Genomic DNA, 17521 nt, shown 5'->3' with positions numbered 1-17521 from the left:
ACGTCGATATTTAGCGGAATAAAAAAATATTGGGAAAGAATATTGTTTGCGATAACAGAGAAGCCATAAAAATATTCGATATCAACTACTGACTACGTCAATCAATTCGCTGTTTTAATTAATAGCTAGGGAAGGATAGTATATGTAAAATGAATGTCGTGCTGGATTGGAAAAACTTCTATTGCAAAATAGAATGTCGATGTACCGATAGGGTAATAACAGCGCTGTTACGCCTTTGCCGGTCCAACATAGCACGTAGGATATCTACCGGATCTCGTCACGGCTTCCTTTCAATCTTCGAGGCAATATCTAATAGGGCCTGTTCGTGTGCCTCTTGGTTAACGAACTGCAGGTGTGTCGTGTTTATCACCTTCCTCACCCTTCATCGGGCAATAATTAATTACCCTGGAAGACCTTTTAAGTCGTTGGCCGCGACGCGACGCAATTATCGCGAACAGCCTCATAATGACGCGAAATTTATGCATCGTAACAAACTTACGGTACAACGACGCCATTAAATCACGCGTAATGCTCGAGAAGCTTTTCTTCAGGTCTCCCGACAGGAAGGTCTAACGATTTTCGCGAAAGTTGCGCCATATGTAGAACGAATCGATACAACGTTGTCATCACTTTCGATATTATTTGTCATGTTTGACTTGATAAATGATGTTTCCCACGTTAGCAAGTCAAAGTTTATAGCATTATTTATTTCCAGAAGTTATCTATACATCTTTTCTGTAACCGTAATATACAATTTTTACCTGTTCGAAATTGGAAAGATTTTATAACAATTTGCAGTTAAATAGCAAATTATTAAAAAAACTCATTTTTGCTATCATAGAAAAAATATAGTTTGGAAAATAAGAAAATATAGTCTATCATAATTCTTTGACTCTTAATTGAATACAATCTTGTAATTCTCAATTATGATCATTTGCGTAGTATACATATGTTAGGTCTTCAAACTTTACGAAACTGCACACATTAGCAACAATGTCCGGAGTAATTGACGTCAACATAAATTTAATTAATTCTAGAATGCCATAATATATTAGCGGAATAATAACGTTAGGTCTTCGTCTATCAGTTACGAAACTACGGCAAACAGTTAGGGTGAAATCTGGGCCAGCTTTTTCTCGAAAATTGCACCGTTCGTTGGAGAACAGCAAATGAGAATCGATCGTTTCATCAAACTCTCGGTATGAAAAAGGAACGGCGCGGCAAAGTCATTCACATTGGAACCGATACGGACGCGTCGCTCGCTCGCGAAAATAAAGTGCGCGTAGGTATTCGCAGTAATGAATCAATCAGATTACGCACAGTTTGCGAGTGCAAATTGAAGTGTGCACGATAGAAATCAAGGAACGTAAATGCTCTGCTTATCAGCCGAAGCACATCGATATGTGGTTGAAGCTGCATTGAACAGCGTTGCATAATATAGCCATGTAAAATTCTCGAGATAAAAACGCGGTTTTAAACGGAACACACACACACACACACACACACACACACACACGAATGCAAACACGTCCGGTTTTCGATGCGGAATTAATGGTTTCATAAGTAATGAATGAAAATTACGCTTAAAAGCACACCGATTCGCTCCCGAGGCTATCTGGAAAAATGTGAGAACATCGTATCGCAGATCCGATGGTCGAATTAAATTCCGCGAGAGTATACCTGTGAATTAATTGCTCTTAGCTCAGTTTTATGACCATACAAAATTTAGCGAAAAGTTAAAATCATTTATATATCATCTCACATTTCGAAACGCCGATTAATTGCATACAATTATGAATAGTATTTTGCGTAAATTAAACTGAATAATTAAAGCAATATGAATTCAGAATAATTGGAAAGGCTATATATCTAGGTTGAAATGATAGAAAAGCTGTTTCTCCTCGTTATTATTAATTAAAATAGTATAATAATAAATTTAATCTATGCAATAGTTTTGAAATTTAAATTAAAACAAAACATTTCTCTTCCATAAAAGCTGTTTAGCTATTTAATATATCCTAATTTTCTTTGTTGACGTTTAATAAAGTTATTTACTAATACAACTAATTAATACAGAGATGTAAACAGAATTAAAATAGGAAAAAGAATCTATTTATAGCGTCATAAAGTATTTTAATTATTCTCTCTCTCACTTTGTTTCTTTTAGACATTTACTTTCAGTAATTCAGTAATTCAGTAATTCAGTAATTCACTCTTTTCAGTAATTTACTTTTTTATGCCATGTCAATTGGAAAAGTAATCCAACGCGATATCTAACGAGAAAAATTGTAACAACAAGACGGACATCCTATCTTTCGGAACGGTGCATACGCATTACCCGTCACTTTCCTGGACTCGTTCGCCTACCGTCTGATTCAGTTCGTTGTCTCTGTGAATATTTTATCGCCATTTCACCGGCTTCACTGTTACGAAAGGCTGGGCGACTCGTTAATTACATACAGAGCCATTATGCTACGCTTTCATTTGCATGATAATTCCATTCTACGATGATTATTGGAAATGGAACGAAGCTGACAAGGGTATCTTTACATCTTCGTAAAAATAGAAACAAGATCACTCATGAGTTACTGCGGAATTTTAATTCATTTTGAGTCCGCGTACATATTGCGCACTTCTTGTATTCACATTGCATATTTTTCTTATCAAAAAAGTGTTTTAAAGATATATTATTAGAAAAATGAGTACAAATTTATGTGTTACTTTATCTGTTTAAAATAATGAAAGATTTCGACGTATATTGAAAATGAAATAAAAATTGTTGTTTCTGTTATTTACGGTACATGCAGTGGCAGCACCGCATGGAAAACTTTGAAAATACCGAGACATCTATTACAGCTGTAAATTGTTAATTAATTTCATCGACGTTGAATGCACAAACTTTAATTGATAAAGAATAGATCATGCAACATTGCGCGAATTGGATCCATTAATAATCACGTGAAATAGCGAAGAGATATGTAAACGTTGCGCTACAATTCGATGTGAAAGATTCAATTTCCGATACAATAGCGTGCATTCCTAGCGGTGGCTATAAATTTATAATGGCATTATTTTCAGCGTAATAATACTTCGTGCAATATTCTGCATCGTATCTTATATTTAAAAAATCACCGTTATTAAAGCTACAAATGCACGTAGTTTATTGCATCAATACGCGAGAAACGGAACTAATAGCACTTTCGATCTCAACAACAGGAGGATATCAGCGGACGAATAAATATGATATAACGCAGCAGTAATCAAGTCCATTGTGTTCAAGGCAGGTAGTACTCACCGGTTTTCACAGTTGGAGACGCCGATGGTTGTGAGCACAAAACGTGCGTGCCTCCCAAGAGCGCCAAGATGACGCGAAAAAATTTCATACTGGTCATCGTGAGTAGCTATTCCATGGAAATCCTGAAATGCACAAGGAGCAACGACTTTCTTCACTTTCTGTGAGTGTACAATCGTACCTAATTAATATAAACTAAGAGCGAAAGCTGTATTTTAATTAAAAAGACAAATATAGAGGAAATAGCGGAAAGAGGAATAAAGAAAATAGACGGTTCATTTTCTCTTATAATTAATTTTGCTAAAATAATTATATATCTAATATTTATACAATATGAAAACATTAAAATATGAGAATATTATAATACAATACTCCTTTGGTAAACATATTTACAATGTTATTTAATTTTCCATTGTAACGTTAGTAATAAAATTATGTTTTTCGGACAAATAATTTTGTTTCATTTTTTTCCATGTATCTATGTCCTTATTTTGTGAAGATTATATTTAACATACAATACATATTTTATATTATACCATTTTATATATATTTTTATAATTCTTCCTGCATGCACAGATAAATAGATAACCATGAGCTTGTTCACATCCGTAGCTTTTTGTCCCGGCACAATCCATCCGAGATAGATCGACTTTGTCGTAATGTTCCGCATCAAGCGGAAACACCGTCGCGCATCGCGTCACCTCCTCGTTTTCCCACGCGATATATCGCCGCGAGGGAGGTGAAAAAAAATGTGAAACAACGATAGCGTCGTCTCACCGCGAAATGAGATTCTGATACCGCAATTCTGATCGCCGCGTGTCTTCGCCGCGGGACCGTAATAAGGGGGTGTGTCGGACTGGTGAACGAAAATGGGCGTGGAACGCGCGCGGATGCTGACTTATCGGAAATTAATATGCTACGAGAAGCTGGGCGAGAAATACCTTCGTGTCGTTTACGGCACCGCGCGCAGAACGAGGGATATAGGAAGAGAATTTAAAATAGATTTGCCCCGGCGAAAAAATACTCGTCGTCATCTGTTCTCCTGCGGGGCTTATCGCGGCTAAGATAACGATGAGTCCGGGGTGGTGGGCTCCGCAAGCGACTAAGGCACATTGATGGTCGCCGTTAAGAGGATGGTGGAAGAAACTCGTGGCTGGTGGCTAGATGGATCCCCTCGTCGGCCGAAAGTGGGAGATACCCAAGGCATTGTATGTCCCGCCAACCCACCGGCGCGGCGCATCGACTCTCGGATTCGCGCGAGCTGATCCACAGAATAGCTAGATCGTAGATAAGTAGCGATCTTGCCTCTCGGTTCCAGGAACGTCGGCCCGATCCGGCTTAAAGCGACAGAAGTCGAGTGGCGCGACTTCGAGCGTGAATTCACGCTAGGAGAACGTGGTTTTGCGTGTCGGTGTGCGCTAGAAAATGTCCCCGGAGCGATTGCTTTGAGAATGCTCTTCAATGGATTTGACGATTAAACACTTCCAGAGAGCGACTTTCCCGTCCGATGTTAAACATTACGATAATGAAAAACACGAAGAAGGATTTGAATATTTGTTCCAAGCACACGGAAAAAAAATTAGCTAAATTTAGTCGTGAAATATAGACAACCAACATTTTTGCAGCGAGAGCTATAATTTAGCAATAGTAGCAAAACCTTTTGTTCTCACTCTGCAAAAAATATAACTCTCGCTGCAAACAAATGTTAGTTATCCATATATTACGACTATATTAAGTAACTAATCTTTTTTTCCGTACAGTTTAAATATTAATATTAAAATTTGTTATACAATAACTATTTATACGTATAATAATGGCATATTTTTAAATAATAATCTTATTTTAGAAAAAAGAGAATGTTTAATCCTAAATTGAAATTAACATAAAAAAATTAATTTACTATTTCAACATTTGAAATATAACAGAACAATTCTACGTATTTGATAACATAATAAAATTTCAAAATTATGAATTTTACTGTACATTATTCTTCAAGTTATGAGAATATTAATAGACAACGTTGACTGATATGCACACCTACTCTATACATGATTAAATTTCTTTGGATAAAAGCGTTCAATTCGCTAAAAATGCATATTAAAAAGATGTAATTATATATTCGCGGTTAATTCGCTGATCGATTTTACAATATGCTCCATTAGCGGAATAATTTATCACGCGGACGAGCTGTTGCACTCAAATTTTATCACTTGAATAAGAACTAAACTCTCAATGGCCACATATGCCGCGATACCACGTATATGTATAGGAGTCAATAAATTACCATTCCTCTATTTCGCTTTTCGCTCCTGTAGATCGCGAATCGTCTAAATTTACCGACCGCTCGGCCGTATCAGGAACTCATTCCGCAGAGAGACGATTTCCACTCTTCCGGCGCGCGAGCCCTGAGGAAAAAATGACGTAGACGAAGCACCGGCGAACTTCGTAAAATACGAGTGCAACCGGCACCGCGATGCACTTCATGCATCGCTGTGGGCGTCTGCATTCGTGACGGATCTACTCGACGAGCGATCCGAGCGGGAGTTTCACACACGGCTCGACGGACGCGTGTCGGCGATTTATCGCGTTTATATACATGTTTCCCGGCTTGTATCATGTGTGCCCGCGTCGTCGTAGAAAATCGTACACCTGCACAGTAAATAGAGGGAATAAACGGAATCACCTCGAGCGCTACCACTAATTCACCGTCGAGTCGAATGTGATGAAACTCTCCGTTCGTGTATGACAGAGACCTTTATGCTATATTAACTCCAAGCTGTGTTGATTACATTGATTACCGTTATTTTTATATTTTACATTTTTATAAAATTGCATTTACAGATATAAAAATTGCAGAGCGTGTATTAAATATTTATGAAAATATCAGTAAATATAAAGTTTGTATGAAATATCATAAAGTTACACAAAATGTATTTTCAAGATCAATTAACATTTGTAGAAATAAATACGATTCTAGTAATCCAGCGAAAATTATTAGATTAAACTGTAAGATATATGAATGGTTTATTTTTAAATTAAGATAAGCGATATATAACTTCAACGTAGATGTATAATGTATCTTTCGTCATATCCGTATATTTCTTCGACTTTTCTTTATTATCATCCTAATTATAACAAATATAAGGTTGAAAGAGATATAAATCAATTGGGGGATGAGAGATTTGTAAGTAATGGATGTAACCGGGCTTCATTTATGTACCGGCTTCGAGGAAAATTGACTAGCAATGAAGTCGACCCGACTATAAATCAGTAAAATGGGCAAAAAATTATGCGGTAAAGTACTCTCGTTTTACTTTAGAAGGGAGATCGTCTCTCTGAACAGAAAAATTTACATTTCCTCGCTGCTTATCTCGCAAAAGCGGAAACATTTCAACGTTGTGCCCATAAAATAAAGAATATCTTCTCATTAAAATGTTACTATATTATTTATTTATTATGCTGATGTATAAATAATAACTGATTTCCAATCAAATTAAATAAAATATTGGTCGTATGAAAATAGTACATAAGTGCATACGTCCATTTTTCTCAATAATAATTTTCTTTTCAATTTTGTCTTTTGAGAATATACATTTATTATTTCCGTTTTACTTAATTCGGTTATATTTTATAAGATTTCTGAAATTTGGAAGTATTTTGAGTCGTACTATGGAATGTAGCAATACTAATTTTTGGCAGACGTGCGCGGAATTCTTGAAGACATATACATAAATCGAATCTCAGGCAGTATTTAACACAACCTTTGTATTCTAGCTATTATTTCGGATAAATTTCTATGTAGCTATGCCAGTAGTAAGCAGGCCAAATCAGCTTTTGCCAAGTTGTACATTATCAGTTTATACTAAGAAGAGCTTCCGGCGATATCAAAAGTTCCAAGACTTTATCAGTGCTTTAAAAATAAACTTTTGTTTTTTGTAGATTACGCTTTGATCTTCATTTTCGATTTTATTTTTTCAAATTACCTGATCAATAGTAAGTAGGTACATACAAAAATTTTAGATAATAAAGAAATAGATTTCCTACTTTTCTTACAAACAATCGAATTTTAAATTTGACATTTTCGAATATGTGTTTTAAACTTTACGATCTTGCTTTCTTTGCAACTTTTAAAAAACAGATATGTAAAAGAACAAAATTGTCCACAAAAACTGAAATAACTATTTAAAAAACCTTATTTAAAAATAATTTCAAATTTAAATTAAAAAAGTTTAATTTATCAATATCAAAAAGGTGTCTTAGATTGCCTATAAAATTTTACTTTTATAGTTTAGATTAAGGTTCAAATAAACCTCTAATATAACCAAATTAAGATCATAGGCTCTCTCAGAATAGAATCGGATTAGTTTGAAACAAAATTAAATCGAGGGTTAATATAAAGTCAAAGAGAGATTCTATTTGTAATCATAATTATACCTATGTAAAAATAATTATATATATTAAACTCAATTACGAAAATAAAGAAAAGAAAAACAAATCAGATTAACATTTTAATAACCGATGACACCACATTGGCAACATTTAATATGCCGACCGTTACTTTTCAGATATTCAGAGTTATTGAATTTACTTACATACACAGCAAAAATCATTTCTTATCAATTCCTGATAAAAAGAGCCGGCAACTGATAAAAGTTACTCGCGCAAATGCCCGGCCTGTATAGTGTTAACAAGAAATTTGACTTAGCATACTTGTTAACCCACTCAGTAAGCATCCAATAGGTGTGAATCATGTTCAACGTTAAAAGCATTAAAACGCGCGACCGGTTGCATCGACGGTTGCCGACAAAATTTCGCACATCCGTCCCTCGTCCTAAACAATATTCACTTTCTACTCCGTTTAACTCGCGCGAAATCACCGCCGGTCACTTTTTCGGTCGCGCTGACACCCTCCCGTCGCAAACAAGCCGTGTGAACATAACACACTCAGGACCGCGCGGCAGCGCAACGGCAGAATTGCGGTCGACATGGGTGATACACGTGGCAGCGTGGCGGCGTGTACACGACAAATTCGCGCAGCCGTGAATAAGGAATGCCGCGATCCTTCGGAGTATGCATTTTTGTAAAATATTCCGTGCGCGCTGCGGTAACCACGGCTCAGAAACCGTAACCACTCTCCTCTCGTGCTATAGCGCGTTCGCGTTGGAAGTCGCGAGTCGTGAGACAGGTTCTCTCGATGCCACTTCCGGGTACAAGCGACGCGACGGTGGCAGCTTCAAAACTGCCGCGTGGAGAAACGAAAGGGCGAGCGGGAGACTTAAATCCTTCCGTTCTCCCAGCGCGCCAGACGTCCTGGAACCCCTCGCGTCACTTATACGACATTAAAACGCGGCAGTAAACGGCTACGGAGCTCGACGTCGGACGGACGGAATATAAAAGAATCAAGAGCGTCGGGGGTAGCGTGTTTCTCGCGATCGTAAAGTCGACCGCGTCTCTCGACTGCAGTTACCGGAGACGCGTTTTCGCTTATGCGAGAGCGTGTCGCGCGATCGAACGACACGGCATTACGTGAAAAATACCGCGGGGAATGTATGCCCGATTCGCGACGGGTTGCGCGTCGATGACGCGCGAGTGCAAAATTTATGCTACGCGAGAACCTTACGCGCACCTCTCGTTATTTGAATACGAGCGGTCATTATTGCGTCGTTAAGACGATCCACGACGACCGCCCGCGGCGAAACGACACGCGGAAGGAAGGTGACGTATTGCGGAGTTTGCAATCGCAGCGGAAGAACCGCGTAGTTCAGAAGGATATTTCATTTTAATGATAGTCCCGCTGCCCGATTTAGTTGTTTCTTTACGGAATTTGCCATTCCTATCTTATTGCTGGAAATCAACTTATATTGCGCATAAATGTCCAATGAGTCGAGGCTTGCCTGAATATCAATAGTCCGAAGGAACGACAAAAATTCTGTATCTTTCTCTAATGTGGAAATAAAAGAGCAAATGTCCTGCAATATACGTGTAATAATTTATTTGTCAGAATATTACTTGTTCTAAAACATTGATGCATAGGTACGTTACAGAAAATAAGATACTATGTTGTTTAAAAATAAGTTTAGTTCTCACTCGTAAAGAAGTTCCGAAGTTATGACAACAATAAAGTCGAATGAAGTGACGATAAAGTAGCTGTTACTCTACATGATGTTCAACTGTTACATTTACTATTTCTATATCACACAAACAAAGAGATGACCTTATTGCGTGTTATATCTAATTATACTTCTCTTCCCCTATTTCGAGGGATTTTATATGTGGATAACTTATGTTCGATTAACCGCAATAAACCCGTATATAACGCGTCGTTAGATTCGCTTTTTTTATACCCGACTTCGCAAAGAGAAAAACCTATATCTGTCTTAAAAAAAGAGTAAACAAAGTAACATTTAATTGTTCAAAATTCCGCAATAATCGCTTTAAATTAATTCCATTCGTGCTTGTACACATCTTTTAATTTTTAATATTTTTAGATAAGGAAAGATTTCGCCAATATTTGAAAAATTTATATTTTATTATATCTATAAATAAATGCTAAAATAACGATAAACATAGGTAACATGTTTTCTATCATTTCAGATCCATTGTCAACTCAATGACATTAAATAATTACAAAATTGTCAAACTGGGAAATAAATTTTGGCAAACAGATTTTAAGATTTTAATGCCTTATACAGTAAAACCTCGTGTTCATATAGCCGCGCGCCGCGTTTCGATTAGAAATCACAAAAAAATCGGTTTTATCCATTAGAATTCGAAACGGAAAGCCAGAGAAGAGCGGCAGATGTTTATCGTAAAGTCAGCGCATAGTTGCATCCCCTAACAACAATCAATGTATCATTTCGCTAACGCAATATTATACCGTCTGCTCTCTGTTTATTTTCTCGCTTTGTACTGCGAATGTAAAATCCGCTTGGGGGCAAGTGTTGCGCGAGGATGATACACGTACGTAACGTACATGCGTGCTTGCGGCCGGGCAAACACACCTATTCACGATGCACGAGAAAATCAACATCAACGAGCACGTGCAACGATGCGCCGTTTCATCCAGGCGTATCTATCCGTTCGTTGTCGGATGCGCTTGTCTACCCCTTGTACGATTACCGCGCGCACGGTTGTTCAAGTGTTGTTGACCGGACGGCGAGATGTGGGGTCACTTGCGTCACTCGTGTCTCGCTCGCATAAAACATATCGCTTGCAATGATATCGCCGTCAACAGGAAATTACGCAACTTTGGAACGTGCCGCGACTTCTTTCGCCGCAAATAATAGCGTAAAGTAACACTCGAACGTTTAAATCACGCTGCAATAAGATAGCGCGCTTTCCGCGTTAATAACGGAAGACCTTTAATAAAGTATCTCTCCCGTATTTACAGCGTGTTTAAAAATTTTAATTTAAATTATCTTGGAACTCAAATTAATCTTGGAACTCAAGTATTTTTAATTATAGAAGCATGTGCAACCTGTTGTCGGCGTAAGAATACTTTAAAGGGTAAATCGATCAGACGTAACCTAGGGCATGTTTTCTTGAACAAAGAGCACGCCCGGCATTAACCCCCGACTCGCTTCATATCCCGAGCGCTAGAACATTTTTCCACCCTAGTTTCTTACGGCAATGTCTCCGTCGGATTACGCGCGCTCTATTATAACGTACTATATGTGACCGTATCAGTCTAAGTTTCCGCGGCACTCGATTAACGTCAGCTTTGCAGAGCATCGAGCGAGACAGTCAACACGAATCATTGTCTCGCTCTCGTTTAAAATGAAAGCGGCAGGCGTAAACCCGGTTCCCGACATTTATCCGGACAGCACCAAGTATCTGTTATTTTAATGAATGCCGCGGAAGTACATGTTTGTACACCTTTAACGAGGCATACGCGAATAAATCCCGGTAAAACCGACTCTCGCACGCAAGATTCATCCGGCACGTTTCCATACGCGCGTCCCAGAGAGCGTGGAAGAGTGTCGAGCACAGTACCCAATGTATGTACATATACAAATAATAAACGTATTTTTTTTCCTGGAGATACGCGCAAACGTGTAACACTACTTTTCTTTATGACGCAATATTTTTCAATTATCATTGTCATTCGATGTTTAATCTGTTATTTTGTTTGACCTATTATTGATGAAATTATAAGTCGCACACAATTCGTATTTTTCTTTTGGATTTTTTATTAGAGGAAGTGCCAATAATAGCGAAATGAAGCGTATATGAATTTGGAAGTCAACATGACATTTATATAATTATGTAAAATACTGTGACCTAGTTCTTTTACAAAATTGCCATATTTTTCACTTATTTCAATATTTTTAACATACATACGTAACGAATATTTTTATTTTCTCTGTTATATTTAATCTCATGCATGACAGATTCCTCTTTCATTAATTAAATATTGTACGTAGTTTTATAAATAAAGCAATTAATTTATAAATAAAGTCTACGTAACTTACGTAACATTAGAAAAAAAAATCGTGCAATTAAATCCATATTTAATCAACGAAATTTTTATTACAGAATGGCAGGATAAATCTGTGCAATCGCACTTCATATGGGAGAAACGGCTTGTTGCGACCCGCGATAGCACATCTCTCTCGTACGAGTAGTACATTAATCCTCTTCGAAGTGGAAGTGGCCCGTGTCACACGCAGAGTTTCACAGGATGACGAACCGTTTCCCTCCCGAAATATAGTATTCCCATCGATCAGCCAGCGCTCACTTAGTAGAATTCAGATCGCCGTCTTCGCATCGAAGCATTGTCTGGCTTGAAGCCCGTACGTCACTAATGGGAGTATGCGCGACCCCAGATACCCCGGCTGCATGACAAATGCACTAATCGGCCTTCAGTATAGAATCGTTACGCCCGCGCAAAGCTATGAGTGATTACTTTGACCCGACGACGGCAACGCTTCGATGAATATTGAACGGAAGAACGCGATTACATATTCCGGAGACAATGCCGTAATTTTACAGTGACGAGGGAAAGTAGAACTTGGTCGGAGCCTGGATTTTCAAACATCGGCGCGTAGCGTTTTAATTTAAAAAAGTGCAAAATAAATAAATTGTTGATAGAGTAAAATTTATAAAAAAATTTATATCAGAGAATATGCAAAAATGTGAGAATTTTTATAAGTATCTGACCTAAATTAACGTAAACACGGCAAAATACGATGTAAATTTATGGGGAGAAATTTATTAAACCTCTTCTTTGATCTTACTTTTTTTATTGTCTTGAATATGTTGAATCTATTTTATACGTTATATAGTCGGCTCTCTATACATCTTCGAATTCCTGTCTCTTTCTCTCTTGTGCCAGTCCATCCTACGCGATGTTAAAAATTCATCAGAATCTCCTTGCTTATAAAGTGCTATTTTTCTCCATATACGCCTCGTTTGCGCACAATCCCGTTTCTTTCGGAAGATTGGTATACGCTCGTGTGTCAGTTTGCGAGCGAGATGCAAGCGTGATTAGGTAACGTTCCCGCGCCAATATGTAATCGAGATCGCATCAAGACCGCGCGATCTCGGTAGCGCCGTGATATACGTATAATGAAATATGGTTATTGATACAAATTGCTGCGGATACGTTTTAGTACGTATTTGTCACGCGGTGAAAATTATTGCGACACCGATATTATTGAGGTGTACTAAATCATGGTCAAAAAGAAACAGGGGAAAGAAAACATTGAGAGAGAGAGAGAGAGAGAGAGAGAGAGAGAGAGAGCGCAGATAAGTTTATCCTGCGCTCTCGCGATTGCGATATGGGAACACCGGTCGTAAAATTGGAGGTGCGAGCTAGGATAGTAAAATCCTTCGGTTTAAATCGAACGAGGAAATATGCCGCGGCGCCGAAATAGCTTCCGGGAAAGTTTTAAGACTCGGTTTCAAGAATACGCAGAAGTTTCGAGAGGCGACTTTTTCGAAAATTTCACGCAAACTGGACTTACGCCATATCCCCATGCGCGTAAGGACTTTGGATCGCTACATAAAAACTCAGAGTACGATGCTTCTTTACATGGCACGAAAAGATATCAATGTCGTCTGACAAGTGCTTCAATGAACATATTCGGATTTGTCGTTATTAGGTCTTTCTCGATATGTCTTCAGAATCGATCCTCACGCAAAAAGTATTATTTGAAAAATTATTCCTCTGCTGTACTTACGATGCAATAGAAACTGAAGTTTTCATTAATATTAATGAAACATGAAACATAAGAGACTATTGAAACGCATAATAAGAAACTAAATGCTTCATGCATCTCATTAGCTTTATCATCATTCTTGGAATACGTAGTATATTTCAATCCTATAATTTAAAAAGTCTCGATATACCTTTTCTTTCGCATTTTTTATACGCTTATTATTTTTCCTAAAGATTTTTGTAATAATAAATTGATCTATATTAGTATAAATATTACTGATGCATTCTTTATGTATTGTACAATTATATTGTTCTTTTTATAGTCAAATTATTCTCGCTTGTGTCTCCAAGGCAGAATATTTTTTTATTGAGATCAATCAAATTTGTGTAACAAATGTGAAGCACATTTTAATATTTATCTAATAAACCCGCGTTGGTTCGTACACTAAACTGGTTTTCCTCGTGCATACGTAAACCGGACAAAATTAATGAAGAAAAATTGCATTGCGCGATAACCTCCTTAGGTTCATACATATTTCTGTGACAACTTGGATATTTAATGAATGTGGAAGACCATTAGGTCATACCTTGTGTAAATTTCAGAGTTAAATCTGAATAATGATAATTCCACCATTAAGCAGAATTCTACGATATAAAATTATCTTAAACAGAATACGAATAAAATTTTTTTCTTACATAAATCAATTATTATTGTACAAAAATGTTAAAAAAATGATTTCTATAAAATTAGAAAATTGTCAAGATAAATTGCAAAGAATTTTTAATAACATCGTATTTTATCTCCCTCTTGTCAATTTACTTCTTTATTACATTTATTTTATATAAGACTATTTTTAACAATTTTACTTTTTAAGAATTTAGAAAACAAAAGCCTATTGTGTGTGAAAAAATAATTACCAAGATATCAACTTTAAATAAGATTTATTCACACCTTGCAAATAAATAATAAGAGGTTTGTCAGCAATTTCAATGAAAGTAGAAATAAATGATAATATTAATATAAAAACAAGTCAAAATCTATCCTTTATAGAGTTTATAGTTAAAAATTCTACATTAATTTCGCTTATAAGCGAGATGAATGTAGAATTTTTTATACCATTTTCTTCTATTAGATGTATAACTTGTAACTTGCAATTTTAATCTCGAGTCCATAGAATAATAAAGAGTCGCAGATAGAGATTGCTTTTTTAAAATCGAACTATGGCAAATGTCAGTTCTCGCGAAAAGGCTAGAAAACTCATTAACCGCGTCAGTCGGTTGATGAGTCCTCGTAGTGTAACTATTATCGAAAGCATTCGAATTAACTGCATTTGAACATAGGTATCGACCTAGTCCGCGCACAAGTTTAACTATTTCCTCCCCTTCCTTTTGTTTCCGAGGCATTTCCCAGAATTTCCAGTCTCCGCCAACGCGCTTCTCCATCAATCATTTCAGTTTTGCGCAAGATTCGCCCATTATTCGAATCCCTGTCCTCCGTTTTCATTCTCCGCTTTCATCTTCCGTTCGTTCAGATCCTTTCCGCTACCTCGTAAAATCAAACCTTCGATGTCTTCAGTTTGTACAGTTTGAAATGACAGAGAAAATTTTCACAATCTATCATCTTTGTTATATTTGGTGCATAAAGCTACGATTAATGGATTATTTTTCATGAAATATTTTTGTGGAGTAAAAGCAATAATAATATTTGCAATAATAATATTTACAAATTAAAAATAACTAATAAATAAATATGTATACAAAAAATACTAATAAGTCGACAACGGCGAATAATCAAGCAAATAAATAAAGGCGAGTGCAAACAGAATTATTATTGTCAACACCGTCATACGTAGTAATGAATTACACGGCTGAATATACGATTATTCAATAATCGATCTGTGCCATAGTGCTCATGTGGCGATACCAGGCGATACATTAAAGTTATTATAACTTAAAACAAGAGAAATTATTTTGCGGTATTATATTATGAATGGTGAATTGATGTTTTTCTTTCTGTGGTTGTGCGATTGCCCGCAGCAGCGGTGCACACATACGCCAACCGCGAAAAGTGGATATTCCATACATTTGCAATTTGCCAAATCGCGAAAACTGCAAAAAAATATCGCGTCGGTATTCTCCACGCGAAGGAAGAACTCTTAAAAATGTGTTTTGCATGGTAACTCTCATGAATTCATAAATTTGTAACTCTAATTGTAAGATATATAAATTATCAATTGCGATGAGTATTTTATTACATTGAATTAACAAATCTCTTTTATAAATACCACAGTTACTTATAATAACACGGAATTTAGCCGTTAATTACAGGTTTATTAACTTTTCAATGTAATTTGAATCTGTGGCTGGTTTGTAAAATTTCCGCATATTTCGCGCAAGTTTAATATTCTAGCTTTTAAAACTTAATTTCAGCACTTTACATTTATTTATTAAACCATATGCAACAGCATCCCATAAAATTATTGTTTATAATATATGTACCAAATATAGAAGCATTATGAATGAAATGGATCGATATCAGAGAGAGTTGTAAATAAAATGCAATAAAATTTGGAATACCATTTTTAATTAAACGTTATATTTAATTATTTCCAGAATAATTATTTATTTATAAAAAATTCATATAAATAACTAATGAAAAAACTACATATGTTTTAATAATAATTATATTTCTTTGCTTAAATATTAACATTATATTAATAATAATAAATAATATTAAAATTTAGATTACCTATTATAAGAACAAATATACTTCTTTGCTATTAAATATTTCGCGCAATAAATAGATAAAATTTTTCTAATTGTATAGTAAAATCTTGTGCATTCCTGTCTGACCAACAACAGCCGAGCAAATATCTCAAGTAAAGACGGGTGTGAAAAATGTGCAAATAGACAATCTCGGATTTTCGTTTTATTTAACCCCTCACATTTATTTCAATGAGCCTTCACTCCGGGAGTTCTAGTAATGAGAAAGCAGTAAAGACAGATTAAGAGAGCCCCAAACTCTTCCCATTCCCGAAGCTAACATTCTTTTGTGACAAATCCATTAGGGACTTCGAAGAAATTGAGTTTGCGCCCGCGATTCATTATAATCTCATTTATAAATGAGAACTAACTGCTCGCCTAGAAAACTGTGACAGCCCTTTAATTATCGCGCTCGAACAGTGTACGTCCAATAAATTATCTAAGAACGGGATAATGTTCGATCATATAACCAGCAATTTTACTATAATCTTCATAAATAAGCCTACTTTGTTCCAAATATAATTATTTAAATATTGTATATATCTTTTATTTCAAAGTTGGTATGTATGTTATATATAAGTATTCACTATATACTTAAATTTATAATATTATTTAAAGTTTTAATAAGAGAAGTGTAGAATAATCTAAATTATTTACTCATCTCATAAAATCGTATTAAGAGATTAAGCTAAGAAAGAGCGTGAAAAGTAAAAATAATGCACGGAACTTCTCTGAGTTCTAAACAAACTCTACAACACCAATTTTCATACAAAGATTAAATTTATTATTTAAAAGAGTTTAATGTAAAATTTCTAAATTTTACTTCTAAAGATAACATTTCTTATAGTTCTTGAAATATTGAGTATGTTTTATAATATTCGTTTTTTTAATTCATTAATATAAGCATTTATGTAATCTTAGCAGAAATCGCAGAAGTCACAGAAGTCGTTGAAACTCGTAATTAGGAAAAGTCGAATACCTTGAAGAATAATGTTATTTGAAGCTTTTATTAGCGTATGTACCCGTTGATGGCTTACATAATTTCACATTAATTCATATTACGACTTTGACAGATATTATTTGGATACACTATGCAATAAAGAATCAAATAATATTTTTAAGATTTTTAATTCTATATTGAAAAGTGATAAACCTACAGTATATTATGCAAAAATGATTCAACTCTTATCTGTAATGTGCTATTTCTTGGAGACACAAAATCCAACTATCAGTCGCATAAAACACATTTAAAAAGGCATGTAACACATGGAATTTTTTTTAGGAGGATTATAGTTTGGTCATTTGAG

General features: G+C 35.7%; 2 protein-coding genes across 8 annotated transcripts in view; one reads left to right on the top strand and one right to left on the bottom strand.

Annotated features, from left to right (window-relative positions):
• The window catches only part of LOC112459516 (basement membrane-specific heparan sulfate proteoglycan core protein-like), a 266402-nt gene that overhangs the window by 183193 nt on the left and 65688 nt on the right, over positions 1-17521 (bottom strand). For all 7 annotated transcript variants that reach the window (XM_025023646.1, XM_025023647.1, XM_025023644.1 and 4 more), the window contains exon 2: positions 3296-3417. In XM_025023646.1, the coding sequence (XP_024879414.1) occupies positions 3296-3392 (97 nt within the window). In that variant the 5' untranslated portion in view covers positions 3393-3417. The remainder of the gene's footprint in view (positions 1-3295; positions 3418-17521) is intronic.
• Positions 11002-12369, top strand: LOC112459518. Its single transcript, XM_025023651.1, has 2 exons — positions 11002-11289; positions 11828-12369. The coding sequence occupies exons 1-2, from the start codon at positions 11137-11139 to the stop codon at positions 12077-12079; spliced, it is 405 nt and encodes a 134-aa protein (XP_024879419.1). The 5' UTR covers positions 11002-11136; the 3' UTR covers positions 12080-12369.

This window comes from Temnothorax curvispinosus, unplaced genomic scaffold, assembly GCF_003070985.1.
Source record: "Temnothorax curvispinosus isolate PA1 unplaced genomic scaffold, ASM307098v1 QBEX01009885.1, whole genome shotgun sequence".
Classification (NCBI taxonomy): Eukaryota; Metazoa; Arthropoda; class Insecta; order Hymenoptera; family Formicidae; genus Temnothorax; species Temnothorax curvispinosus.
The sequence above is the reverse complement of the archived record's forward strand: the minus strand, read 5'-3'. Positions and strand labels throughout refer to the sequence as shown.